Source organism: Alternaria viburni, assembly GCF_023758015.1.
Source record: "Alternaria viburni strain BMP 2772 chromosome Unknown scaffold_13, whole genome shotgun sequence".
Taxonomy (NCBI): domain Eukaryota; kingdom Fungi; phylum Ascomycota; class Dothideomycetes; order Pleosporales; family Pleosporaceae; genus Alternaria; species Alternaria viburni.
The window spans coordinates 148146-176094 of record NW_026055782.1 but is presented as its reverse complement, the minus strand read 5'-3'; the positions used below and the strand labels follow the sequence as shown (position 1 = coordinate 176094).

At 54.3% G+C, this 27949-nt stretch overlaps 10 protein-coding genes across 10 annotated transcripts; 5 read left to right on the top strand and 5 right to left on the bottom strand.

The window, feature by feature from the left end:
* Positions 1 to 18: 18 nt before the first annotated feature.
* Positions 19 to 553, bottom strand: J4E79_006427 (uncharacterized protein; the record flags this gene model as incomplete). The annotated part of the gene is made up of 2 exons (XM_049355298.1): positions 19 to 236; positions 322 to 553. The coding sequence occupies 2 exons, from the start codon at positions 551 to 553 to the stop codon at positions 19 to 21; spliced, it is 450 nt and encodes a 149-aa protein (XP_049209971.1).
* Positions 554 to 1669: 1116 nt separating this feature from the next.
* J4E79_006426 (uncharacterized protein) lies at positions 1670 to 2034 on the bottom strand (the record flags this gene model as incomplete). The annotated part of the gene is made up of 2 exons (XM_049355297.1): positions 1670 to 1834; positions 1894 to 2034. 2 exons carry the CDS (start codon positions 2032 to 2034, stop codon positions 1670 to 1672), a joined length of 306 nt encoding a protein of 101 aa, XP_049209970.1.
* A 664-nt stretch (positions 2035 to 2698) lies between these two features.
* On the top strand, positions 2699 to 3715 carry J4E79_006425 (uncharacterized protein; the record flags this gene model as incomplete). Its single annotated transcript, XM_049355296.1, has 2 exons — positions 2699 to 2728; positions 2777 to 3715. 2 exons carry the CDS (start codon positions 2699 to 2701, stop codon positions 3713 to 3715), a joined length of 969 nt encoding a protein of 322 aa, XP_049209969.1.
* Positions 3716 to 5356: 1641 nt separating this feature from the next.
* J4E79_006424 (uncharacterized protein) lies at positions 5357 to 7667 on the bottom strand (the record flags this gene model as incomplete). The annotated part of the gene is made up of 3 exons (XM_049355295.1): positions 5357 to 5905; positions 6016 to 7244; positions 7292 to 7667. The coding sequence occupies 3 exons, from the start codon at positions 7665 to 7667 to the stop codon at positions 5357 to 5359; spliced, it is 2154 nt and encodes a 717-aa protein (XP_049209968.1).
* A 3293-nt stretch (positions 7668 to 10960) lies between these two features.
* Positions 10961 to 12749, bottom strand: J4E79_006423 (uncharacterized protein; the record flags this gene model as incomplete). Its single annotated transcript, XM_049355294.1, has 2 exons — positions 10961 to 12295; positions 12348 to 12749. The coding sequence occupies 2 exons, from the start codon at positions 12747 to 12749 to the stop codon at positions 10961 to 10963; spliced, it is 1737 nt and encodes a 578-aa protein (XP_049209967.1).
* Positions 12750 to 14007: 1258 nt separating this feature from the next.
* J4E79_006422 (uncharacterized protein) lies at positions 14008 to 14829 on the top strand (the record flags this gene model as incomplete). The annotated part of the gene is given in 3 exon segments (XM_049355293.1): positions 14008 to 14371; positions 14387 to 14474; positions 14529 to 14829. 3 exon segments carry the CDS (start codon positions 14008 to 14010, stop codon positions 14827 to 14829), a joined length of 753 nt encoding a protein of 250 aa, XP_049209966.1.
* A 200-nt stretch (positions 14830 to 15029) lies between these two features.
* J4E79_006421 (uncharacterized protein) lies at positions 15030 to 17846 on the top strand (the record flags this gene model as incomplete). The annotated part of the gene is made up of 1 exon (XM_049355292.1): positions 15030 to 17846. The coding sequence occupies one exon, from the start codon at positions 15030 to 15032 to the stop codon at positions 17844 to 17846; it is 2817 nt and encodes a 938-aa protein (XP_049209965.1).
* A 992-nt stretch (positions 17847 to 18838) lies between these two features.
* J4E79_006420 (uncharacterized protein) lies at positions 18839 to 19300 on the top strand (the record flags this gene model as incomplete). The annotated part of the gene is made up of 2 exons (XM_049355291.1): positions 18839 to 19100; positions 19176 to 19300. The coding sequence occupies 2 exons, from the start codon at positions 18839 to 18841 to the stop codon at positions 19298 to 19300; spliced, it is 387 nt and encodes a 128-aa protein (XP_049209964.1).
* Positions 19301 to 21450: 2150 nt separating this feature from the next.
* Positions 21451 to 24063, bottom strand: J4E79_006419 (uncharacterized protein; the record flags this gene model as incomplete). Its single annotated transcript, XM_049355290.1, has 2 exons — positions 21451 to 21675; positions 21748 to 24063. 2 exons carry the CDS (start codon positions 24061 to 24063, stop codon positions 21451 to 21453), a joined length of 2541 nt encoding a protein of 846 aa, XP_049209963.1.
* A 2004-nt stretch (positions 24064 to 26067) lies between these two features.
* On the top strand, positions 26068 to 27285 carry J4E79_006418 (uncharacterized protein; the record flags this gene model as incomplete). The annotated part of the gene is made up of 1 exon (XM_049355289.1): positions 26068 to 27285. One exon carries the CDS (start codon positions 26068 to 26070, stop codon positions 27283 to 27285), a length of 1218 nt encoding a protein of 405 aa, XP_049209962.1.
* Positions 27286 to 27949: the final 664 nt, after the last annotated feature.

Below are 27949 nucleotides of genomic sequence, written 5' to 3'. Positions count from 1 at the left end.
GCATCAAACATTCATCATTTACTCCGCCATCTCCTCTTCCCGCTTTCCAAACGCCTTGACAGCCTCGTAATACAACGTAGCAGTAGCTTCACACGGTCCCTTTGCCTTCTCAGTCGCACACTGGTTGAACATGTCCGTCTTGAAGTTACTATCGGTGCGCGCCTTCATCGCATCGAAGCGGCCTTGTTGTTTGTAGTTGCGGTAACCGAAGTCGTGGCGGTAGCATGAGTTGATGACTGCAATTATTAGTGTTGTGTATTTGGTACATGAGAAGCTTGGAGAGAACACGGAATTTGAAAGAATTCAGGTAAGGGAACTTACAGTCAAATCCAAACGGGTTATCTGGACTAGCAGTGCAACCATTGCTGTCCCAGTTCAGTTCTGGAGGGCCGACCTTTCCGTTACGGTTGGCAATGAATTCCGCAATGGAAATGTCGAACATGTAGCTGTCTGTGACCTGCTCGAGGGTCCCTTGACGTTCGACAAGTTGTGCAGGCGCGGAGACCGCAAGAGAAGCAAAGCCCAGGAGGGCAGTGATGATAGTGGACTTCATGGTGAGTAGACTTGGATGAAGCGTTCAGGATTGAAGTCGACGTATATAACCTGAAGCTAAGCTACACTGCCTCACTTTATACCACGTACACCACGATGCGTAATGTCCCGACGTTTGTGCCGCGGGGTCTTCCCGGTCTTGGGCGTTTGCGCCATTATGGGTACCTGCATGTGTGCTTCGGAGCAGATCACTTGCATATGAAATGAAGCACTTCGTCGAAATAGGCCCTTATGTGCTGGAAGCGATGTAGTGAGTAGAGAAACAGCATGCAAAAGGACGGAAGAATGCATGCGCATGCCAGATCTGTCAGATCTGTCCGTTGTCACGGTCTTATGTCGGACTTGCCAAGAGGTATGTAAGCAGGTGATCCGAGACAGCCTCTTCAGCCGCGCTATCACGACCGCAGTTGCTGCGCATGTTGTTGATCGGTATTTCACATCAGGCAGTGTGAAGAAAATTCGGAAGATCAAGAGTGAGGAAAGTGCTTGTAGTGCCGTGGTGATAAGCAGGGAAGCAAGATTCAAGATTGAGTCTACGCAAAGATAGGACAGACACTCCAGGTGGTCGTGGGTACTAACACGTCTAATATCAATGTCCAGCTTCTGCAGTAGCAAGTCTCGCCAAATTGAAAGGGGACCTTGCTAGAAGTAGCTGGGTACGCATCAGAACTTGGCAGGTCGACTCATGGTTGTGTGCCGACGAAACGCGCTTTCGAAATGCCGCTCGAGAACAGATCATAGGATGCTGTTGCCGTAGGTGTAGATCGTGCAGATTGACTGTCTGTGGAGTACTAATGTTTGAAGGCTTGAGCTTGGTAAGCTGAAGGGATGCCCCACATGTTCGTTCTTCACTGCTTTGATAAACACAGCTACCGTTGATAGATGCGGGGTTGTCGCTCTGAACACACTGGGTCCTCTCCGCAACTTGTCCAGCTCATGCGTCCTTGCTCGAATTATCGTGAGCGAGCTCGAGACATCGGTCAGACATCGAAAAATGCCCTGTAGTCATCACTCCACAAATCACCATCCTTCGTGCAATGCCATTGAATTGTCTATGAGCATATTCCCACTACTTATACAGTGTCATCGGCTCTTTCTGGTCCTTCCAATTCCTCGCTTACAACTTGCTGATGAAGAGACGGGCAGCGAACATGCGCAGACGCTGGGGCAGGATGTACTTGGAGAAGATGTAGATGAGCGATGGCAGGAGGATGAAGGCCACGGTGGTCTCGTTGACGAAAAAGAAGGGGATGAGCTGGGGCATGGCCGACTTGAGGATAGTCTGTTACTTGTATTAGCTTCCTTCGTCCCTTCCAGATCTATCCAAGACTCCAATCTCACCATCTGCTGAGGGCCAACCTCGGTCTTCTTGTTCTGGCTCGCAATGAAGGCGGGGCGCGCCAGAGCGGAGGGGCGGACGGCCATGGGCGCGCGGGCAGCGGCGGCCCTGGAGAAGGGGCGGAGGAAGCGGGCGGCGTTCATGATGGGCTATCTGGAGTTTTGCGGGTCAGCGCGCTGCTGTGGGGATCCAATTGGCGGGGCTGAGCCTGCGAGAGGGGGAATTGACGCACTGGACGCGATGGTCGAAGCCTGGGGAGATGAGGGGAGATGGTGTTGCGGTCGCGGGAGTTTCGGTGGTGTTGCTATCGTCGTCCGCAAAAGCTCGCACAGCTGCGATCCCGGAAGTTGCCGCGTCCGTGCGCTGGCTTGGCACTACTTCCTCTCCCAACTCCGCACTTCCCCACGACTACTCATCTGTATCACACGTTGCGTCTTTGGAAGTTCTCGAGACTCCTATACTGTCGCCTCCACCCAGCGCATCCCCTTTCACGATAGCCTTTGTTCATGTTCTGGAACGCCCCTGCTGCACGCCGCCGGACTGCCTAACACTAGAGTTTAAGGTTTGCACAGTACTCCCAACATGATGATTGGTGTAGAGAATGTCGGATCTCTTATCCGCATGGATATCACAGACCTCTACAGCTTCATTTCTGGTCCTATTTTATATGACGAAATGAGCTAGTGTTGGCTCTTCCTTTCAACCGTGTCAAGTGCGGGGGGCCTCACCTTCCAACCTATGTAAAGGTGAAGCTTACTGCACTCGTGTGACATTTCCTCACCTGCCCTTGATTCCAAAAACGCCAACATGGCCATCGAGAAGATCATGATATTAGGAGTAAGACGCGGAATGGGCTGACTGGTATCGAATGGCTAACATGCGCAGAACTGGGAGCTTTGCCTCACCATTCTCAACGCCCTCTTCCCACAGGAAAAACGACAAGGAACACCCAGATATCAAGTCACTGTGCTCACTTATCTTTCACAAACCCTCAGCCTGCCACCTCACGTCAAGGCCTCCGATGTACAGCACAAGAAATCCGGCTACTCGTCTGCTTCACTGCAATCAGTAATGACTGGACAAGACTTGGTCATAAGCACAATGTCAGGCGGAGATGCAGAGCAACAAATCCGCATAATAAACGCCGCCATCGCCGCCGGCGTCAGGCGCTTCATCCCTGATGAATTCAGTCACGATAGCATGAACAAGCAGATACAGACGCGCATTCCAAAAGATGCCGGCCGAGCGAAGGTCATTGCTCATCTGAGAAGCATGCGGGAGGATTACCCATATTTCGAATGGACTGCGATTGCGACAGGCTATACGCTGGATACCCAGCTTATCAGCGGCAACATGGGTTTTGATCTCGAATGGCATAGCGCGACTATCCATGGCATCGGTACAGAAGCTTTCGCAGCTTCCAGCTTGGAGAGAGTTGGCCGAGTCGTGGAACGCGTCATCTCACACTGGGACCAAGTCAGGAACCAATACATATACGCTGCAGGCGTCATAACGTCCGCCAACGAGGTCCTTAGATCTACTGAAAAGACGACTGGCCGTGAGTTTACCGTCGGAAATCACGATGTTCAAGAGTGCGTTGCAGAGGGAGAGAAGAGAATAGAAAAAGGATTCCCCGACTCTGGCATGTTTCTGCTCGAGCGCAGCGTGCTGTATGACGAACAACTAGACGCTTCAAGACCATTCAGGAATCGAAACTCAAACTATGTACTCGGACTCAAATCAGAGTCGGTCGAGACTATCGTCAGAACCGCCTACGACGACTTCAAACACTACGGCAAACCCGGATGCGGATGTTCAGCTTGATGCCCCATTTCACGTCAGACCTCTATATCATACCGTAAACCTCACCTTTCCTCCAATCGCACTGCCTTCCCAAAGAGCAACCTCCCCCGCAAGATCCGCATATCCCGCATAATCTCCCATCTCCACACCCACCCCCTACCCGTCCTCTTTCCAGGAGCGGCAGACGAACAGTCCTTCATATAACTCAAAAGCCACCCTTACCGATCAGGGACGATGTCGTGCATACACCCGGATAACGCCACGTCGTAGATCCCGTTCGGCATCGCTTGGACCCTGAGTTCGACCCAGCCTCAGGATACGAGGCTAGGATTACGGGATTACGGGATACGAGAGCGTATCGCGGGCCATTGTGAAGAGCGTTGCGCATGAGTGATTTCCTGGGTGTCAATAATGTTCGAAGAAGTGTGGAATTCGGAGGGTGGAGACTAGATGCGGACGGCGACGGTCGTGCTGGGAGGCGCAAAGCGCGCGTGGCCTTTACGATACCACTCGGGAAGCAAGAACCACATCACCACGATCGAACCTTCCTTATACCAGTGAAATTTCATACCCTCCAACTATTATTAACAACATCTCTTCTCCACTTCCCCTCCCACATCCACAACACACATCGCCCCTCCCCACCTACCGCCCCTCCTCGGCGACACCCACCCAACAACCTCGGCCTCATCCACGTTACACAGCCTCGTCACAGCCTCAGTTTCGGGCTGCAGGATCTGAGACCCAACGGCAAAAAGGCTGAAACACCGTATGTGGCGGAGGCGTTATTTGGGTCTCACCGGCAAATGTTGACAGTGAGGGTGGTTGCTGGGTGAGTAGAATGGGGCGGAGGGGATGTGGGAGGTGGGGTGTTGGTAAGAGGGTATGTGTTGTGGTTGTTGTGGTTTTGGTTGTGGTTTTGATGTTTGGGTGAGTCGGTTAGTTGGTGAAGTGGCAGTGCGGGAAAAAGACGAAAGTGTCGGATGTGGCTGAGCGTTGGGTACCCATTTGCTTGTTCCCGCACCGCTCGCCGCAGGCCCAGTCGACCAAAACCAACGTCTTTTTATTTTCCTAAGCACGTTTGCTCAACAAGTTTCTATTTTTCCATCATCCAAATATAGCCAATTCAACACTTTCCAAGTCTATGATGGTAAAACTCTTGAACGCATTGTCTGATTTGTTGCAAGTTCTGCAGAAAACAAGTCTATAAACGTTTTTGCGCTGCGCAAACAAGAAAAGGCGGGACTAAACTACGTTCTACCTACGTTGGTTGGCAAAGTAAAGGGGTGGGGATATCGCTGGTGTGTGTGACAGTGTGACATGTCGAGGGATAGAGATGATGACAGAAAGGCTATGCTACTACTGAAAATGCTGGGAGTCGTGCCTTCGTGAATGCCGAGATTGATGATGTGACGCTGCTGCGGGAATGGAACGCTATAAACAAGAACGCTGGAAAGGGGTGGAAGAGTTGCAGTGACGCATGCCACAGCACGCAAGATTAGACGCAAAAATAGGGAAGATCAGATACCCGTACCACACCCACCTGTGCGATAGTCATTTTGTTGCTACCCCTCCGTTGATGTACCGTGAAGCCGGTGACGCCGAGAATAACCCAGGACACAATTGTTGCTTGTGAAAGAAAGTCTAGAGGACGAATTTGACTCATATCATGCTTGCGATCGAGTTGAGTGCCGTGGTTGTCGTTCGTATACCCACAAGCTCGGGTTCGCTGACTTGATGCGAGAGGTTGGGCGAATGCGAGTACTGGTGGCCGGAGAAGCTCTGCAAGCTTTGAAGTGGCGTGGTGAACATGCCAACTACGGGCTCGTGTCTGCTGGAAGGGTCGCCATACGCATCTCCAAATGACGTCGCAGTCGGGGTTCGAAGCGAGTGCATGTTGGGCGTGCCCGAAGTCGGTGTTGGGTACGCTGTACTGGGATAGCAGGAGGTGTTGACTTGCGGGGTGGATGTTGGTGTGGAGGTTGGCATGGGAGACGGACCGCTCGACATGCCGTAGGACTGGAGCGACGAACTACCGGGTATGGGTGTTGGTGTAGAATGGCGGTGAGATGTCGCGTCTGACGTCGAAAGCTCCGGCTTGACTGGATACGAAGACGAGGTCGCTGACGCGGACGACGCTGCACGAACGCGCCCAGCCTGTGTCTCACGACGGCGCTTGGGGCCATCTTTGACTTTGGGGTGTGTGTGACACTGCGGCATTGTTAGTATACTCGATCTTAGAATAGTTGGAGGCGAGGCGAATCAGGAGTACCGAGAACCAATAGCCAAGCACCGTGGAATGTGAAGGACGTATGACTTACCTTGTACGCATGTCGGAACCACGTCGTTCCCTTCTTTTTGTTGCTGACGAGCGCAATCCATTCACCGCAACTTCCGCAAAGACCTTCCCAGACGTCAAGATTGCCTTCCGTCCGGCGCGTGTCTTGCGGGCCCTGGAATGCCGCGCCGGTAGCTGCGCTGACGCCGTGTGTGAAGGACTTGTCGTACCAGAAAGCACTATTCTTGAGTACAAGCCATCTGCCAGGCTTGCAGAGACCGCACCAGCCCTCTCGTTTGTTGCCATGACCGCGAACCCAACGCGGGGTGTACAGGTCGCCAACAAAGCGCAGATCCTGCTCGTGTGGTACAAGGTCGGGATCGGACGGGTTCATGTCGGACTCCGGTGGGTTGAGTGCCTCTTCGTGCAGGGAGGAGTAAAGATCGGGTGGGTCTGAGAGGTCTGCAAAGTGAGATGAGCAGCCTCCGTGACGATCCGCGTTACTTTGGAGTAAGCGGAACAGGCCCTGCGAAGGTAGCGGTCGAGGCACCTCGAGATGATGCTGCTGTTGCTCTTGGTGGGCGAAGAATGGCTGGTTGTTTGCATATGGAGAATTCGATTGCGAGTACAACACGTTCTGCGTCGGTAGCCCGAAGTTGTTGTAGGCACTTGGCGGGTAAGCGGGCAGCGAGTGGTGCGGGTTCAGGCGGGGACCGTATGGCGCAAAACGATCCGAAACCTGTGACATTGGGCGCGAGTTGTTTGGGGTCGATGTTGGCGCTTGTCCAGTAGACCATCTCTTGAACCGAGTGCTTTCGAGTGTGTATGGTGATGAGCGGACATTGTTGTGCGGTGTCGGCGACACGCGGGAGCGACTTCCAGTTCGAACAACGCCATCGTACTGAGGTCGTCGTGGTGAGGCAAGCGGTGACAGAAGATGACTGGCACTCGGCTCCGGGTGGTTCCAAGTCTCATACTCAGACGGATATGAAACTGGTTCCGATGATCCCATCTCTTCGTAGGACGCCGGCTCTGGAAGCACACCGCCAGTGCTAGACATCGAGAAAGACGACTCAGAAAGTCTCCGAGTGGAATTTGGGTTGAAGTTGGCCATGTTGTCGTGTTCTTGTTGGCCCATGTTGTTGTATTGGCGTAGATCAATGATCGGAGTGTTCTCATCGTGTCCCATCATGCCGTGACTGAAGTCCGACACATCCGACTCTAGAGAAGGAAACGATTCCAACTCTTCGCACACCTTCTGACCCCATGGACCTATGTTCGTTAGCATTACATGTATGTCAGCTACTGAAGAAGCTTACTAGTGTCGATGACTCCGGGAAAGTAGTCGGTCGTCGCAAGCGATTGCGGGGCAGTCATGGTGGTGCTGTAGACAACACCACTAGTAACAGTCGGTTGCGAAGTCATCATGTCCGGTCTTCCCATAAACTGTCGTTGGTCCTCTCTGTTGCCTACAACAGGACCCCGCGGCGTAGCATAGTACTGCTGAGTTTGCGGCACAGCCCACGTGGGCTGGGGTGGCGACGGTCTTGACATAGGGTGAAGGCCCTGTTGCTGATGTTGTGATTGCTGTTGCTGCTGTTGCTGTTGCTGTTGCTGTTGCTGATGTTGATGTTGATGTTGATGTTGTTGCTGTTCATGAGGAGGAAGGCTTGCGTAAGAGTACATTGACTGCATCCCTGGGGAGGGGGAGGGATGCCCCATGGCGTACTGCCGATTAGGTGACGGACGGTACCTACAAAGGCCGTCAGCATGCGCGCACGAAGGAAAGATGACTGAGAATACTCACTGTTGAACCGCATTGAACTCCATCTTGGGTTCCGTTCTCTATATACAACGACCGTAAGATGTTATGGAAGTAGTCTGTAGTGCAACGTGGTTAGCGACTGATTAGGCTATACTGCTAGACAAGGGATCACCCGTCGAAGCCCTGAGTGACATCGAGCAATACTCAATTAGGAAACTCACATTGATAACGAAAGTAGATGGCTGCAGAAAGGAATGTGGCAGGGCGATAGCGCTGTGCGACTATGGCTGAGCAGATGTGGCGCCGGGTTGGATGTAAGTTTCTCAAATGAGTGTACGAGAACAAAGTTCTCAATCGCAGCCAGCGCGGATGGAGCCCGCTCCAAATGAAAGAAATGTATACGAAGATAGTAGTTGGGCAGGATCCTAAAGAGTGACGGGCCAAATAGTAGGAAAGGCGGTTGGAGGGGTTGCTAGGCTATATGATGAATGCACGGGGGTTGCAACATCCGAGAGGAACAACGAAGAGCAATGATCTCTGTGATTGACGCAACGGAACCGCTTGGGCGCAAGTTTGAGAGAAGTGTCGGGACGCGCCTTGGCTGCAGGTGATCTGGAACGGCCACAGCAGAAGCGTTCACCCAAAAGAGCGTCTGGCGGGGATGGTGTAGTGGGTGGTGGACCGGGCGCAAGGCTGCTGGGATGCCAAAAGGCGATTAGACGCACTCTGAACGGTCGCACCAGTCGTTGTCTCCATGATCCTCTCGGCTGGCTCGGAGAGGCTCCTCGCGCCTGCGCACCAAGTGCCCCATGTTGCTGAGGCGGAGGTGTCGACATGGATGCCGCGCTGCCCTCGGCCATCATGACGACCCTCTGACAGGGAGCTCTTGGTCGAGGAGTTCAGCTGGAAGGGCATCCCATCACTCGTTGCAGCTCGGCGTCGAGTTTCAGCGCTCGAACAGGCTGGTGCATGTCGTTTATGGAAGGATGGAGAGGTCGGCCGCGAGATACGCAACTTCCCGCTGTATCAACTCCACTACCAGGTTTAGGGATCCAGTTTCATCATAGCTGGAAAAGTTTTGTCTCAATCGAGTGCGATTCTGATGGCACGGAGCAGCTGATTGGGGGGGTGGGCAGTGTATCATCGCATGTGGCGCGTAGTTTGGTGAGGGATGGGCTGAGTCAGCAGTCGCTTCCTCTGGCCCCACGTCTCTTTACCGCGTCGCGACAGGTCCGAAACACTCTTGACACACGTCCAGGGGAACCTGAGACCCACCCTGCTCGCAACGTGTACCGCACCATCGACTCTTTTCTCGGTTTTTTCTATATTGATTCGCCGACACGAGCCCTCGGTTGTGTCGTGCAGCGGAGTTGTGGCCGCATTTCCATGTGAAGTCGACGTATTCAGCTATTCACTGCGCGGACGCACCGCGTTATCGCCGAGCAGTGGCATCGTCAACTGCCCATGACCGAAGCGAAGCCACTTCATTCCGTTCTGCCCGGAATGGCGCCATCTTTGCGCCAACGGAACATCCTCTCGTCTGTCGTCCGTCGTGTGTAGTTAGCACGGTGCAACGGTTATCAAGCTTCTGCACGTCATTGAGTCATGTTGACAAGTGACAGCGGCCGATCGCCAAATTACCTGCTAGTCTGAACGTTACAAGACGTCGTTGATTGAATTCAATATTCTCAGGACTTGGCCTTGCACGCATGGAGGAATAACTTCAGATCACGAGGCCGCGGAGTGGTTCGCAATCTTGCCCTGGTTCGTGGCTTCGTTACGATGCATGCCTCAGTCTTGTACCACCACCAACCCAAACGCACATTTGTCAACAGGGCACAATTACCACCGGAACTTGACAACCCAGGCTACCTGCAATCTTCCGAGAGCTCGAATTCCGAAGCACGAACTACTACAGCCCTGCCTCGGGTGCCGTGCGGGATCGTTCAAGATGATGCGCCACAAGGAACGACCCCAAGCAGTAAGCATCGTGGCTCGAAAAGAGCATAAAACGCCGACTATGAATGATTTCAATTCTCAAGAACTCAAAATCGCTACAGATCGCCGTTGCCATTATGCGATTAGTAGTAAATATTGCCTTGCCCCCTGGTGCTAATGGCATCTCCACAGCTTCTTGTCTTTAAGGTCAAGATCTGTCCGGTACTTCTCGGCCAACAACAGACATACCTGGGATTGTCGCAAACGGGAATCCTGTCGCCCAGGCAGTGTGCCTATGCGGCGTCGATCGTCCCAAAGAGGAGACCCTGCTTTACCATCTGGGGATCATCAGCACCATATCATGACCACATATCTTATGTGCCATATGAGACCACACCACCCGTGCACCGTAGATTCTGCATGCAAAGGCTAGGTTCGTACGAAACGATTCTGCAGCGACCCCTCGAACACGTCATAGACAGTGTTGTTCGACATGGCCACATTTCATATCTAGATCTGTTATCACAGCGCGTTGCACAGCGCATCCGCCTCAGCGTATCGCAACACAACCAAGACACCCACTCACCACCAACCCAGTCCCTGCATCTTACCACGACCTCAAGAACACCCCCAAACCCTGCAATCATCCCTCACAAAACTCAGTCTTACGCCATGACGTAGCCTTCACCCACGCCCCGAACGACACATGACACCCTCAATTAACCCAACACACCCGGTCGTAGTGTAGCGTAGCTGCGTCGCAACTCCCCCGAACCCAACCGCACATCTTTCAGCCCTACTGCCCTAAAGACCCCGAAGCTAGGATCGACGTGTACAACATAAGTGAAGGAACGGGGGTCATCCATGTGCGCCGAGACAGTGGTTTTGACAGGGCTGGCAGGGAGGTGCTGGCGGGAGCGGGACGCGCGGACGACAACTCACCACGACACTACTATGGAGGAAAACGTTAAGCTATCGCATAGTCAAATAGTCAGTTAGTGTAGGATTGAATGCGTGCGCGACTGAAGAGACGGCGTGTTTGAGTTGACGAGAGAGAGGGAAGTTGGGCATCATCCACGCAGGACACGTCTTCTCCATGTACGATCAGTCGATTTCAAGATGACGCAGAGCAATGAGTCTCACAAATCCAGCAATACATATCCATCCCATGCGCAAAGGCAGTCTTCAAATGGAATGTCGCAATCATCAATTGGAGTCGATTTCGCGCAAGAGAAGTCCACCATCTAATCCCTCAACACCAAAACCAAAAGGTATATCGTGCGATCTACAGCTTCCCAACTTTGATCTCACACCCCCCAGACACAGTATCGAAGCTCAAACTACTCTTCCCATCCCCCTTCTTCGCCTCCACATGATTCTTCCCCGGCTCATCATTCTCGCCCAAAAGTTCCAACTCCTTGCCTTGCAAATGCAGCGCACCACTCAATGACGTGCCATCCACATTGCCCGTCCATTCCTCCGGGTAGGTGACATCCAACCCGCCACTTGTGCTCTTATGCGTACTCACCAACCCAGACATAGCCACGCCCTTGGCCTTATACGGTGAGCGCAGTGTGAGAGAAGTTTGGCCCGAGTGCGTGTGCGTGTAAATCTCGCTTTGATAGTCTCCTGATTTAAACGGCAGAAGATCAGCGGTAAAAAGTCCAGCCACACTGTTTATTTCCGTGCGCGACCCGTGGATGAAAGTTCCGTCAACAGAACCGACGGTCGTGTTGATGTAGGTTTGGTAGTCGCGCTCGGGGATGTGTTTGCGTTTGAAATCCGTGCGGATGCTGCCGCTCAGCGAGTCCACGCTGAAGACAGCAGGGTTTGTGGAGCCTTCTGCGGCGGGCTGGGGCTCGATGTCGATGTTCACGGAGCCGCTCTTTGTCTTCACGGAGAGCAGGTCGGAGAGGGCGTAGGCGCCGGAGATGGAGCCAGAGATGGTGGAGAGGTATGTTTGGCGTGAGGAAAAGGCGATGGCGTCGAGGGTGCCGGTGGTAAGGGAGATGGAGGTGGAGTCTGTGACGGTGAAGTTTGTGCCAGAGTGGATTTGCATGCCCATGTGGGTTGTTGCGATGTGCAGTTTTGACAAGGTGGCGCCGGGGGCCATGTAGATTACTACGGACATGCCCAGACAGGCCTTCCCGGGGCGTACGCCGTCGAAGCCGTCGGGGAAGGAGGGGTCGCCGATTGTGAGGCTGTTGTCTGTGGAGGCGTATCGGACGGCGTTTACGTCGACGGAGGCGGATACGGCGTAGGATGTCTTTACTTGGATGGTGCCGGGGGCTTGCTCCGGAGGGGCGGTTGCGACGTGTATCCAGCCTGCTACTCGTCTGTATGGTCCGTCGAGTTGGTGGACAGCTTCTTGGATGCTGAGCTCGCTGGTCTGACCGAAGTCGTGGTGCTCCGTTCGGACGTTGTAGTCTTTCCCGCACTTGGATGGCCAGCGAATGGGGAAGGATTGTTTTGGTGCGGTGGGTTGCGCTGCGGCGGATGGTGAGGGCCATGGGACGGCGATAAGACTGGGTTTGTCGGAGTCGTCGTCGATGAAGCCTTCGGGGTGGGCGGCATCACCCTGCGCGGACTGTGCTGAAGATAGGGAGGTAGTAGCGGAGTTCTTGACGGGTACGTTAGTATGATCAAGTACTTCCTTGGAAGTATTTACTAACCTGTCTGTCCCTTCGGACTGACACCGCAGCAACCATGAGGGCCAACATAGCAGACACGAGCATCATAGCAAGCACTGTGCCGACCACCTTCAACCATGTCTTCTTGAGGCATTGCGACTTGAGACTCCGTCTTCCGTATTGTTCTTCCTTGTACGCCGCATCCTGGGCTTCTCTTCCATCAAAGGAGAGCAGCCTGGCGCCTTCTTCGCCACTCAGTCGACTCGTGTAAAGACCAGGCGTAGTGGCTTCAAGGTAAGTAGGCGGCGGCCTCTCATCCGTCCCAGCCTCTTGTCCCACAAAAGCCTCCATAAGCGGTGTCGAGCGGTCATTATACGGCGATGGCTCGATGGTAATCTGAGGCCTCGAGGACCGACTGTTCGCTGATGCTGTGTCGATATACATGATTCGCGGTTGAGACCGTCAACGAATAGTGTTTTTGAGAAAAGAACGAGTATTGAATAAAGATTGTAACGTGCGCACGCGCAAAGAATGGACCGAACCAGGGTATCAAGAATGTACAAGCAACAAGGAGAGTAAGAGGGTGTGGAGGTCAAGAAAGAGGCCAGGCAGCCATCGATCTAAGTAATCATCCCAAGCTCAGGCATTCAAAGCTTGATCTGCAACTCCAAGGGCTGGGCCTACATATTGTGCTGCTACAGATTTGTTTCGGTGCTGGAAACGCTGCATGTTTGATGTTGGCTTGGCGAGGGTGTGTGCAAGCGAACTGCCGTTGCTTCCAGAATCTCTAGCAACCCATCCTTTTGATGTTTCGACCGAACTTAGGTTTAGATACTATCAACGCGTGATCAACAGTCGCATCTCAGGGCGGAACTGCTCTGAGCAAAAAAAGCGCAGAGGTGGTGGCTCGTAAGCTTGGTGGTGACAGGTCGTGGCTGGTGTCGTTGGAGGCGTTGTCGGACGATGGGGACGCTAGGCTAGGGGCTTGCAACGCTGTCGATCAGGCACTTGGCACCTCGGTACAGGCACACGGCAGCACGCAGATATGCCTGGACTTGACTGTACGACGTGGCGAGCGTTTTTGTGGTCAAATATGGCAGAATACCGAGGAGCTTACTAGCAGATATCGATCAGGATGACCGGGTAATCGGGTAGGTTCGACATGCATACTCAAGCCTCAGTCGATGGAACATCATTGGGTTAAGTTAATGAAAGCATCGTACAAGCTCGTATCTGAAGTTCAGCTGAATGAGGCTTGAGATATGTATATACGAGGGCAGTCTCGTCTGGTAGCGGATGTTGCGTGCAGGACTTCCCATCGCCGCTCGCTGGCAACATGCGACTCGTTCTTGCAGTGGTGTTCCTCGTGCAAGCACTCTGCTTCGAGGTTGCTGCAAAACTCGCAAGCTGTCGCGATCCCATAGTGCGGAAAGAATGGTAGGCTGCCCTTGGAGAAACATGTGAGTAAGACAAAAGTTGGAGCTTACGAATCTGTTAGGCGATCTCTTGACAAAACAGAGAAACTGCAGTACATTGCTGCGGTACAATGTCTTTTGGAAAAGCCAGCCGTCACTCCTAGTGCTGCTGCACCAGGTGCGCTTTCGCGATATGATGATCTTGTTGCGACGCACATCAACCAGACGATGTCCATACATTTTGTGGTAGGTGCGGCATAATTTGATTCAAAACGATGCTGACCGCCATGAAGGGTCACTTCCTCCCCTGGCATCGTCTCTTTACCTCATATTACGAGAGCTTATTGCGTGAAGAGTGTGGATATCATGGCGCACAGCCGTATTGGGACTGGACATTGGATACTCCAACTGCCAACTTTGTTCAATCACCCATATTCGACGCAACATACGGCTTTGGTGGGAACGGCCCTCTTGTGCCGGTCAACACGTCGAACAACGAAGTGCCAGGGCGAACTGGAGGCGGCTGCGTACAAGATGGGCCTTTCGTCAACATGACGGTTCATCTAGGCCCTGCTGCGTCGCTCGCAAGAAACGACCAGTGTCTACGGCGAGACCTGGCGCCCGACTACGCCGCCACGTATCTGGGCAAAGGTAAGTTGGACACAGTCATGGCGCAGGCGGATTACGGATGGTTCGCGCGGACGATGGAAGGTGGTCCAGCCTGGGACGATAGTCAGATCCACGCTGGTGGGCAGTACGTGTTCTTCCTTGCAGGGTCCTCGCGGTAATGCTAACGTCGTCTTCTCAGCTTTGGTGTTGGTGGCACCTATGGCCAGATGGGCGATCCGTTCGCATCGCCTGCCGACCCAATTTTCTGGCTTCATCACGCCAATCTGGACCGCGTGTGGTGGTCGTGGCAGGCGAGGGACCTGGGGAATAGATTGCGCGACATATCTGGACCCATGGTGCTGCAAGATTGGAACAACGCGCAGGGCGGCAATGTAACGCTGGACTTTCCGCTCTCGCTGGGTTATAATGGCTGGGATGCGACAATTAGTGATGTGATGGACGTTAGGGATCTCTGCTATTCGTATGAAGAGCTCTACTGAGCGGTGTTGAGGAAGCACATTCCAGAACAATGTCCTGTCATGTGGTGTCGTGAAGGATGGTGAAGGTTGCCTGAGAGCGGACCCCCGAGGGCGGGGCTTGGCGGTTGACGTAGCGAATTGTCGCATTGCGGGCGTGTCCTTTCCAAGCTTCACGTCAACGATGAGAGTCGAATCCCGATAGCAGCCCGCAAACTCTCGACATGGCCGCCCTGCAGAAGCTGTCGCAACTGTCGCAGCCGCATTGCGTCCTGCTCGCCGTACAATATGCCACCGAATCCAACATCCTAGCGCTGCGGGCGCTGACAGCACTCCGGGACGGGGATCTGCCGCTTGAGCTGACCCTGAGCATTCTCCTCAACTACCTCCCCGAAGAGAGCGACCCGGCGTCGTACTACGAATATCTGCATGATCTGGCGACTGGATCGCGGTTTCCCGGCGAGAACCCTGGGGCATCGCTAGACATAACATCGGTGGAACAACTCTCAAATTCACGGGCGAAGAAGAGGAGACATGCGCTGGATCTGCCGCCTGTAGTACATCCTCTGTATGCGGAAGAGACAGAGCTTGATCTCTTTAGTCACTTCCTTATACACCGCGCCCACCGAATAGACGCGCAGACGGGCCTCCTGGATCTCGTGCCTCAGCTGGTGGTTCCCTTCCTGGGCCACTCCGAATACCTACGCACGTGGTTCATATCGACCGTCCTCCCACTCCTACGTCTCAGCTACGAGTACTACCCACAGTCTACTGCAACCACGCTCGACGAGTTTGCGGTACTCAAAGGGCGACGTGCCATCGATTACCAACTCTCCCACGCTCGAAGCGCGACCGAGACCAATACACACAACGCGGCACGGGATCTGAAGGGCGTAGTCGCCCCATGGCTATGTGGAGCGAACGATCGCAAGAGGCGGAAAATCGCACACGAAGGTCGGAGAGCGTCGATCGCCCAGGATCAAGCACGGGAACCAGACGACTGGGATTGTCTGTTCCAATGGCTGCTACATGCATCGAAGGAACACTTGGTGCTTGTCACGGCAGCCATCTCGGACTGGGACGGCCCCGAGGATATGGACCTTGGTGGCTACGAAGAAGGACGAGACTACGTCGATGACCAACAACAGCGGCAGCTGGAGATGAAATATGCACGGACAGCGCTCGCATGTCTCTACCTGGTCGATAAGAGTGACATCACCTCGTTACAGACTGCGCATTCGCTCTTGACGAGGATATGCACGCTTCTCAATTATGACCCGCCTCCAGACCTTAGCATTGGAGTCGCCCAGTTACCCAGCTACGACCTGAAGGATCCTCTGCTCCAGGACTCGACTACTGCTCTACTGAGAGAGGATCGTCTACTGGATCCTGACAATGTCATTACACAGCCTGGCGCTGAAGCGTTTCGCATTATTGAGCTCATCATTTTCTCGTCGTGTGTCCTATCGACTTTGCAGCAACCAGTATCTATACGGGAGATTGCGAAGATGTCTCTGCGGGATGACTACTCCGAGCAACTATCATTACTCCAAAAGATACTGCACACGCTGAACAGCGGCTCCAAAAAGGACAGCGAGCAATGGGCCACTATTCGGTCAAAGTTGCTGTGGCTTTGGAACTGGGGTACCGACTACCACGACGAAGACCGAAGAGCCCAAGGTGTCTTTGGTTTGCTGGAGCGGAAGACTCTGGAGACGGAGGTATTGAAGGCTCTCTTGGAAAGCAACCACTTTTCACTCGCGATAGACCTCTACATCAGACCAGGATTTGGCGAGCAGCCGCTGCTCTCCTCGGATGTGGAGCAGGTCGTGCTCGCCTCAGCCATGCACCACTACGACAACGCCAGCAACGGTAACCGTAACAGAGGTGGTATGAAGCGTGCGGCTGATATCATCAATGCATTCGCTCCTCACTTCCCTTCCTCGTCGCGATTCCGTCGATTTCAAGCACTGCTCACAGCAACTCACGCCATGTCATTTTACTCGCTCATACTCCAGCATGGCGTCCCTTTCCAGCCGGTCAATATCCGAGTGAGCCACAATCCGTTGTCGTTAGTGCGTAAGCTACTTTCGCAAAATAGCGGAAGTTACACCAAACTCGACGACCTGGTTTCGATCGGCCAGAACTTGGTAGTTGCCATGCCCTCAACCATCATGGATGAAGATTCAGGAAACGTGCCAACGGATGCCGCCACGATCGAGCGGAAGAAATCCGCGGCAGAGCAACGAGTGATTGGCATGGCTGTCGAGGCTGCACTGGAAGAAGACGACTTCGAGACGGCCTACTCATACGTCGTCAACCGACTAACCCCCTCAACACCGTCACCAACACCACCAATGTCCTCAAATTTCTTCTCCTTCGGAACCACAGAAACCGAAGACCACGCCAACGACGACGCCGAAGACGTAGCCTGGCGCGCCGCCCTCCGCGCCGGCCGACACAACACCTCCCTCTCCTCATCCACCTCTTGGACCCAATCCAGCTCCACCGCACGCCCCGACCTCCGCCGCCTAGAACAACGCATGGAACTCCTCTCCCAAGCCCTCCTGCTCGCCCCACCCAACCACCTCGAAGAAGTCCTCGGCGTGTGGCAACAATGCGAAGCAGAAATGATGCACCTCCTCGCCCAAGAAACCGAAGCCGAAGAACGTTTCAACGACGCCGCCGACCGCAAACTGCCTGGCGCTTTCGACCTCGACTCCATCACCGTGCAGCCGCAGCGCCGCGAAGTAGGCCGCGGCGCTGTAGAAGAATCGCCAATGGGGTTGTTCGATGTAGCGAGGGGAGCTGCGGCGGCGTTTTCGAAAACGGCGTTTCCGCTCAGGAGTAGCAGTGGGAGTATGCAGGTTGCGCCGAGTACGGAATCGCGGTCTGGCAGGGTTAGTATGGATGGCAGTGAGAACGGTAGCATTGATGCGCAGGAGAGGGTGAGAAGGAGGGATATGGTGGCTAATGCTGCGACGGGGGCGTTGGCAAGTGGAATTGGGTGGATGTTGGGTGCTAAGCCTGTTAATGAGTGAGGGGTTGGGTGTCATGGATGTCGTTGAGATACGAGTGCTCGCGAACGATGCTATCAACCTTTTTGATTCCAAGGTGGAAGTTTGACACCCTGGATATCCTTCTATGCTCCTGTGGCCGTTCATCTCGTTCATTAGCGGGCTTCAATGCGGCCTCATGATCGTATCAGCCATAGCATGTCCTCAACCACAATGCTCGAAGCACAGTTCCAAATCGGTTTCTCTACCCAGGACTATTGTGCAACATGTTTTGGCTCATTTCTGTCCAAGTTACTCAGTGCTACTGTCGCTATCCGTTCGCCACACATCATCCCTCCGCCGTGTGACTGTGACTAGATCTTCACTTTCACTTCCATATACCTCCATCCCGCTCTATAGCAACACCGCATCTCCCAGACCGCCATTGTTGCCTTCGCCGTCCGAACAGATACCTCATCTTACGATCTTGCTAAATATCTCACCTCCAATCATCGAATTCGCGGTGACACACTTCCCCTCGATACCGTTTGCTCGTATCTTGTGTACCAGCCAACCACGCCTTCTCCGCGATCACCGCGATCGCAACTTCCCCACGATATCAACCCCGCAGCTAGGGTCGCGACTGCCCTCACCGAGTACCTTCACCTAGAGACGCGCGGTCAGGCGTCGCTTCCCCGGATCCTTTTACCTCGGCGCGTTTGCACCAGATAACCACGTAACTTGCTCAGGTCTCGGGGACGGTAAGCGGGCGTTATAAACAGCTCGCTCGCCCTTTATCCTTTTCTCCCTCCTTCGTCAATGCTATTCGGGTTGTTCAAGCAAAACAAGCCAGACGCACTCACTCACTCTCACGTCACTCACACACCAGACCAGACCATCGCACGCACATCACTCACTCACTCCATCAACCCACACCCACTAAACCAAACCATCTCACACAACACACCAACACCACCTTCCCCGCTCGTACCCACGATCTCAACCCGTCAATCACCGCCAAAAATCTCTCCACCAACATGTTCGCCGCCATGTTTACCACTATTCTCCTATGCGCCCTCTTGGGAAGCGCCGCGGCCAGCGCCACGCCCACACCCAGTCCCACCACCACCGCAGACCCCAGCGTCCAGACTCAAGTCCGCGCCCAAACCTTCAAAGAAGCCGAATGCGGCGGCGCCTACGAGTTCCTCTGGATTGATCCAAATGTCTGCTATGGGCTTTCTGATGGGGTGAAGAGCATCAGGGTTGTGGGCAAGGATGGGGATATTAAGTATAACGCTCGTACGTCTGCATTCTACGCACTCTTGGCTGGAGTGAGTTTGATGGGATGGATTTTGCTAACGTTGGTTGTTATAGTGAACACCTACCCCAAGCCCAACTGCGGCGGCGGTTTCACTCTCCTCCCGATCTACGGAACCAAGACCTGCTTCTCTGTTGGTCTGGATGTGTCTATCAAGTTGAGCATTGGTCAGGATCCCTGAAGTGGATCTCGTCTGGGTAAGCCTTCCGCTGCTATTGAGTGGCGACATTGTCGTTGTCGATGTGGATGCTAATGCGTTCAGTGCGCTGCTCACGAGGCAATTGGTGATGGGTCTTCCGGGTTGGAGAACAAGGAGTATGATGGGTGCGGGAGATAGTGATACAGGCTACTGGAATGTCAAGAGAGTGGGCGAGAAGGGAGGGAAGAGTCACATCCAACACCATCCTACCATCTGTCTCACCACAGTGGGATTAACTCACTGACAGTCTGGTCAGCAAAATGAAATCATGACAAACTGCACCCGCTATCTCTTTTCATATGCGACCACGCCACCATCAATCACCGCACTTTCTCCTTCTCCTCTACATGCTCTTCAGCTCCACACCCACGCCTTCCCCCAGCCAGGGCACTAAAAAACGGCAAAAAAGAAGGCAAAAAACATACAACAGCGGGGATTCGCTAGTGGTCACCCACCTAACTACTAATCCGCCGGTATCATGCTTGTATATGGCTGAGCGGACGGGAAGCCTAATTTTCATGATCCTATGGTCGTATGTGTCAGTTTTGAAAACGTTTTGATCCATATACTCATTTATTACAATCGGAAGGCTCTTGGCGACTTGGACAGCTCTCCTCACGGCGCTATCCCCGGGCAAATAGCAATACGGGATTAGACGAGGTCACTCTACCGAGATTAGCCTAATCTACAGTGTTACTACATGTACACGGGCTCGTGCGAGTAGAGCCAAGTCTCTGTACCCCGAAACATCGTAGACTGAAACGCGCGAAGTGAGAAGGAGAGCGGACAACGGACATGATGCCTAACATGGCGATTTGTTCGTGTAATCGTTTTTTCTACCTTTGGACTAGCGAGATGGGATGATGCGACGTTTGGAAGATGAAGCTGGGGTCGATGGCTAGGAGGACTTCCTCGCAGGGCTGGCGGCGCATATATAGATGCCCTTCATCCACGGCGTAGAAAGCATTGTCATCACCATCACCATCCCCTTCACACCACTACCCTCTTCACGTCAACCAACGACTCCGGAAGTCGCATCACACCACCAACTCCACAAGTTCAAAGCACACAACTATCCCCCCTTCCACCATACCTTCCACCAAACAACCTCAGCCATCATGCGCTCAACCTCCTTCATCACATTCTTCGCCCTTGCGGCCGCTGTCGTCGCTTCCCCAACACCACAACCACAACGCGGATCCAACCCCGCACCCGGCAGCCCGGTCGATCCAGGCGTCAGAGTCCCCAAGGGAACTTTCTGCACAGCATCAAACGATCCAGACGTCATTGGTAAGTTCTGACTCTACGAAGTGCATGTGAGACATATATACTGACTTCGTACCTTTACTGCAGGTTGCAACACGGGTGATGGCGGCACCTTTAATGTTATTAATGGGAAGATTAGTGGGTGTGCTGGATGTACAAAGGAGAATGGGTTTGGGAGATAAGGGATGGATGAGGTGGTTTGGGAGGAGGAGGGGGTTTGGGGGAAGGAGGGACTCAGGCAGGCGCTGCGTAGGAGGGAGTTTGTATAGCCGCTACGGGGGCCTTGTTGCAAGGGGAATCGTTTTGCGAGAACGTGAGGGAAGAAGTGACAACGGGGTACGATGATATCTACAATGGGGATATCCTCTGTTGTTGAAGATATACCATTACCTTGACACATTTTAGCGGAGTCCACGCAATCGCTTCTCACTAACGAGATAGTTCCTCTTCACGACACGTTAAGTGAATAGAAATCGCGACATAACGACACACAACTCTCAAGCTGTAGGTACATATCATGTGCCATACATCCATTGCTCCATCCTACATACTCCCAAAACACCCATCTCTAACCACCTCCCCAGCGCCAATATGTAGTTGAGATATATACTTCCACTTCATCTTCCCTCTTTTCCACTTCCCCAAGATGCATATACAACGAAAGAAAGAAGAGTACAAAGATGCGCTCGTAACAATGCGTTGCTAAACAAACAACAACAACTCCACCGCTGATGCTTTATGCGGAACGAAAGTGGGTATCCAAATCCACCACCCATGCTGGCCGTACTACCATGCCATCGTATCAACACTCTCCCTCTTTTTCTCCCCTCCTTCCACCTCTCCTCACCCATTGCTTATCTTATGATTTACAAAGCAATAGGCGGCACAGCATTCAACACCCTCGCCATCTCATTCGGCGCCATCTGCGCGCTCTGCAAACTCCTCACCTGACTTCCCTTTCTCAGTCTCTGCAATCCAAGAGCCAGTTTCCAACTCTCGGTTTCGTCAATCAGGAAGACGTATTTCTTGCCGTCGGCATCGCGGACCGAGGCGCGGAGGATGTGTAGGTTTTTGGTGGGTTGTTTGCCCGTCTGTTATGTTTGTTAGTATGTACTCAATACATCAAATGATGAGAAAAGATGTGGAGTGGAGAGATGACATACCTCAACCATCTTCAGCGTCCAAGCCTTGACATCCCACTCGCGCTGCGGAATGCCCCGGACATCATCATCGATGAATAAGCCCTCACTTTGTATTTTGAGGATCAAGCCATCGGTGACCTTGCCCACATTAGACACCAACTGCGCGACAGGCTTAGGGAAAAGATCATTGAACAGATACACCGCTTTGATAACGATCTTGTTCGGGTCGGCTGTCGCATATGGTCCACTTCTCGACGCAGGCGGCGATGTGCGAGTTGTAGACTGTGAAGGTGCGTACGAGGACTCAGAGTATGCGCTCGAGACGTGAGACCGGGTTGCTGTGCTGCGGGCGGGTCCCGTGGCAGTACGGGGTGGAACGAAAGACGCGGCGTCAGATTCGGAGCCGAGGTAGGATGCAGCGGTTGGTCGTTCGTATGGTTTCTTGGGTGTGACGGTTGCTTTGATGGGGGAGGAGTGGGTTGAGGTGACGGATGCAGCGGGTGGTGGTGTGTTTCTTGCTCCAGCATATGGATCGAGACGTTCGCCTCCACCAACATTACCATACGTAGTTGAGCGGCGGGCAGTGAGGTCTGGAACCGCTGCTGTGGCTGCTGCGGTGGCAGCTTCGGCTTTGATGCGTTCGGCTTCAGCTTTGAGTTTTGCTTCGCGGGCTTCGCGGTCCTTCTGAGCTCGCTCACGGGCTGCTTTGAGGCGTTCGGCGCGCTCAGCATCTGTCTTCGCTTTCGCAAGAGCAGCCTCTGCTTCCGCCTTCGCTTTGGCGGCAGCCTCTTCGGCGGCAATCTTCTCTGCTTCTGCCTTTCTGGCGGCCTCCTCGGCGGCTTTGGCGCGTTGTTCCGCTTCGAGCTTCTCGCGGATCTCCTTCTCGACTGCTGCACGCACCTCAGCCTCGCGAGCTTCTCGTTCGGCCTTCTCTTTCTCAATGGCTTCTTGTGCCTTGCGGGCTTTCTCTTTGGCGAGGCGCTCGCGGGCTTCACGTTCGCGTTGCTCGCGCTCACGCTTCCGCATCTGCTCCCACTTCTCCTTTTCGGCTTTGGCTTTGGCGGCTTTGGCTGCCTCTGCTTTAGCCTTTTCTTCGGCCTCCTTCTTCTGTCGGGCCTCTTCTGCGCGCTTGAGTTCTTCCCAGGCTCGTCTGCGGTCCTCTTCGTCCTTCTTCTTCTTCTCCTCTTCAGCGCGTATGCGAGCCTCTTCGGCGAGTTTGCGCTCCTCTTCGGCCTTGCGTTCTTCTTCAGCGATGCGTTGGCGCTCAGCTTCTTCTTGCCGTTTCTTCTCTTCTTCGGCAAGTCTTTGTGCCTCAGCCTCACGCTTCTTTCTCTCTTCTTCAGCTAGCCTCTGCTCTTCAGCTTCACGCTGCCGTCGAGCTTCTTCTTCGGCCTGCCGTTTGGCTTCTTCAGCACGCTTGCGCTCTTCTTCTTCCTCTCTCCGCTTAGCCTCCTCTGCCTCCTTGAGCTCCTTCTTGAGCTTCTTCTTGAGATCTGCCTCTTGTTTCTTCCTAAGCTCCTCTTCCTGTTTCTTCTTCTCCTCTGCCTCTTCGGCGCGCTTACGTTCGGCTTCTTCCTCTTCCTGCTTCTTCTTGGCTTCCTCAGCTTTCTTGCGCTCTTCCTCTTTCTGTTTGCGCTCCTCCTCCTCTTGTCGTTTCTTCTCCTCCTTCTCTTTCCGCCGCTTCTCCTTCTCCTCTGCCTGTTTCCGCTCCTCTTCGGCTCGCTCGGCCTCTTCGTCGAAGGAAGGTTCGTCGTCTTGAGGTGGTGGTGGTGGCGAGCCAGCCCCGTATTGGCGGTATCCACCCCATCCGCCGTGAGGTGGAGGACTGCCGGGGAAACCGCCGTTTGGAGGCGGTGGTGGAGGCGCTCGTTGATAGCTTGAGCTTCCTCCTGGTGTATGTGTGCCAGCTCCAGCTCCTGCTCCACCACGGCCATAGCCCCCTCCGCCACTGCTAAAGCGACCCCCTGCTTGTGTCTGACCAACTGCCCATCCGGCAACCAACATCAAGACCGCCAGCAGTATGACGCCATTGCCGCCAGTCGTGACTCCATGTCGGACTATGAGGAAATATTGCTTCATGTAAGGCTCGGCGGCCTTCCACAGCACGATGCTCGCGATGGTGCTGAGCACACCCGCGATGAAGCTGTTCTGCTGCACGCCCATGCTGGGTAGGTATATGAAGCCGCCTCCTGAAGAGTGCGGCGGTATGATGAAGATGTCGTAGTTGCCCGGTGGCAGGCCGCCGCTTGGGCCGGGGTCGGGAGGTGCATGGCTGCCGCCTGTAGTCTTTGGGTTTGCGCCATGCGGAGGCGGCGGAGGTGGAGGACCGTCGTCCATGGTTGGGTAGGCCCACGAGGGCGACGAGTTTGGGTGCTATGGGATCGTTGCGTGGGGAGATTGAAGCTGAAATTGCTACCGGCGGAGGTCGTCGGGCGAGGCAGTGCAAGAAAACATCAGCTCCACTGACTCGAGATGGAGCGAACGGCAGCGGGGCGGTGTAGGTGGGGTGCGGCGGAGATCAATTTTTGCTTTGTGCAGAGGGCAATTGGGTTTGTGAACACGGTTGCAAACTATCTACGGCGTGCCAATGGCCTCATAATAATTCGGCTGCGGAGGGCGCTCCTCGGCGGTCCAGCTTTGTTTACGCCAAGAAAACATGGCTCGCTAGCGGGTGCGGGCCGTTGACGCTGCATGGCTCCCACACTGCACAACGCCCTCCCAAACCATGGGAATGACATCAAAGTCGGTTCGACCCAGACGTCCTCCAGACGCTTTACTCGCAGACATCCGCCGCTTAAGTGTTGTGGTGATTGCGAGGAGTGGAAAAGAAAGTTCTGTGTTGTTGCCCACTCGACGCGCATAAACAACACGTCACGCGTGAGAAGCGGAGTCGTAGTATCGCCGAGCGGTGTGCTTTCACCAAACGAGACTCCACGTAGGGCCAAGTGAGCTCCACGCATGGCACGCGTCACCATGCGATTCGGTGAAGGCGTGGGGAGGTGGGTTTGCGTGCATTGGTGGAGTGGAGAGGGACGTGTTTTGATCGCTGGTGCAGAGCGCGCTGTCAGCACCCTCATAGCGGCATCCTCATAGTGGCACCCTCACGGTGGGAGGGCCAGGGTGTCGAACTGCTGGCCATGAAGCGAGCGAACCGAAGCTGTGTCACTGCGGGGTCGAGTCCTGTGAGACGAACAGGACAGGCCAGAAGACAATCCAGAAGGTTTATTGTTAGGTACACTAGCCAGGGCCGAGAACAGTGGTGGTGTTGTGCGGTGCGTGTCGTCTTATCGCGCGAAGCCCGCCAGTAGTGATTGGGTCCACAGCACCAACAGCAGATTTTGGCACACTCACTGACGAGAGGTTGGCACACTCACTGACGAGAGGTTGGCACACTGCACTGAAAAACCTGGTACCGTTCACCAGCTGCTGTGCCCATGTGCAGGATGTAGCTCCCATGTGGTGGGAGGTTGGATAGTAGACAGCCTCTTCTTATCACACGGGCTGCACATGCGCTGCGTTCACACCCTCATCCCTCCTCACTGCACGCGTGACTGGGCCTTCTGCTGACTTCGGTGGTCTTCTCTCCGCTCCGATATCCGCTTTGAAACATGAAATGTTGATCAAACGTGATGTTAGCGTCGCGGTTTACCCCGCCCCGCGTCTGTTGAACCTCAACATGTCCGAACACACTCCGACGGCCGACAGTACCCTTTGCGCTGGCAGCTGCAGGCAGTGCAGCAAAACGTGCATGCCACCCGCGGCTATCTCGACCATGCCACGCTCTGGAGATATATATTCAGCCTTGCGGGAGTGGAGCTAGCACGCCGACTCCACTACCACGTCATGCCGTCGAATGCTTCGCGATCACGCCAGCCGCGCAGGACACGATCTCGACGCTTTCGTCCGTTGCCGGGATGATACGGGATGGTTGGGGGTACGTACGCTACACTCAAACCTGCTGATCGGATGCAGGTACAGGGTGTAGGAATGTTTGAGGCTGCACAGCAAATCAGCGCCCAACGAAAGTCGATGACAGGAAGAAAGTGATTGGGCAGTGCGACGTGAAAAAAGGCTTGCTGCATCGTGATGCATGCATTAGACCCAGTCGAGGCAAGAGGCACGGCAGCGACAGACTTTTCAACCGGAGTCCCAAATTGAGAAAAATGGCGGTGAAGCGGGTGCTAGCGCCGGCCAGCTCGATCACCCGCATGCTGTCAACAAGTACTAAAGCTAGGGCAGCGGCACATCGCGCCTCCCTGTCCGCGTCCGACAAGACTCTAGAGGGTGACTGTTGCGTCGGCTACTCGTACACAGCAGGAACCCTCATCGACGACCACGACCATGTGGAGAACCGGCCTCCTCTACCTCGACCGCGGGGACAGCTCCATCCTCAACGCTCTGCGCAATGCGGGGTACGACACACAACAACAGCCCGGCACGCCTTCACGATCACCTTCGCGCCGCTTCTCCATGGCGAGCGACACGGAGAGCGCCCTCGAGGGCAAGCTCAAGCACGAGATGCGCCAACAGCAGGGTGTCCAGCACTGGGTCATGCCGCCGGAAGTCAACGGCCTGAAGTTTGCCAGTCCCCGCGCCAGCCCACGCACAAGAGCCATTGACCCAGCCGATGCCCTGGGCCTCTCCACCGACGCCACCCTCTTCGAAGAGCCGCTCCTCTACTCGCTGGATCGAATAAAGGAAGACGGCCCGCCCGACTACTTTGCCTACGACGACCTCGCCAAGTCGCCGTCCCTCAAAGGCGACAGCGAAGAAGCTGTGTCCGTCACCAAGCGCCGCCCCTCCCACCTCCGCACACCCTCCACCCCCACCATCGAATCACGCCTCGCCAGTGCGCAACGGGCATCGCGGTCGCTTCCCCTCCGAGCCAAGACCAACGAAGGCCTGCTCCAACTCCAAGCCAACACCTCCAAGCCGCAGCGCCCCGCCAACACCCACCAACGCCGCATCTCCCTCGGCCTCCCCATCAAAGCCGCCAACGCGCAGGACCAGAACCCCCGCCACCACAGCCCGACCACCCGCTCCCTCCACCCATCCACCCCCAAGAAGCTACCAAAGAAGACCGGGCCCACCTCGGCCATCCAGCAAGAGCGGGACTTGGAGTACAAGCACCGCCACACATTCATCGGCACGGCATCTCTCGACGACTTCCTAGAGGTTCTCGACGTATCACCCGAGAACAACATCACAAACAAAGAAGCGGTAATAAGGGCCTTCATCCTGTTGGCGTCAAGTGAGCGCCTGCTAGCACGACAAGCATCCCTCAAGCCCGACGGCTGGAGCGTCCTCGCACGAACGTCCGCCGACACCGTCAACACCGACTACGTCGAGCAAGCCCACGCCAAGCTCGGCTCCATCGTCCTCCGCCAATTCCTCGACCTCATCACATTCAACGAGGAAGAAGAGGCCAATGCCATGGCCGTCGTCGAAGCCTTCACCGCCGCAAGTCATCTGGATGCACAAGCGAGCAAGAACCAAGCGAGCAAAGCCAAAGCCTTTCGGAAGCGAATGGTAAAAGACGGAGCCGCGCAACCCCAATAGCCGGGGAACCGCAAAGTTTGTTTGTTTGTTTGTTTGTTATGATTCCAGCGTTCCTTTTCCATCTTCCCTGATTCCAACAAATTTGTCTTTGCTTTTTTTGGTCCGTCAAATCCCCTTCTCATGATAATGCGACACGATGATGCCGAATGTCTTATGTTATTACTATATAGCCCATCTCCTTCCTCTTCGTTTCGTCTGTCTACAAAAGAAAGACATGACTTCTAGTACCGGCATTTTTAGCGTTCCACTACAACCCCCCATCCCGCTCAGCCCATTTAGTTTCACTACTCAATCAACACAACCCCTACAATCATACCCCCCTTCCCACCTCATCTCGCCCACGACAACACCTAGGATAGTTCAAAATATTTTCCATCCCCCCCAGGCGACAATGACCTTGTTTGTAAGGCGCGGCTATCGACTAGAATAGATCAGAAATTCGAAGCCGAGATATCCCTGTTCACCATTTTGCCTGTATGCCTAATGTTTTGTCAAGACCGTCACCGCTTCTCACCAACCACCCACACCGCTCATCGTGTCTTTTTTAGTTCCCGTTGTCATGTCAATTCGTTCAGCGTTTATCCTTGTTTCACCTTGTTGCGACAGAGCCTCGCCGTCCAATCCGGTTGCATACGTCATCGTCATCGTCGCCGAAGTTGAGAAG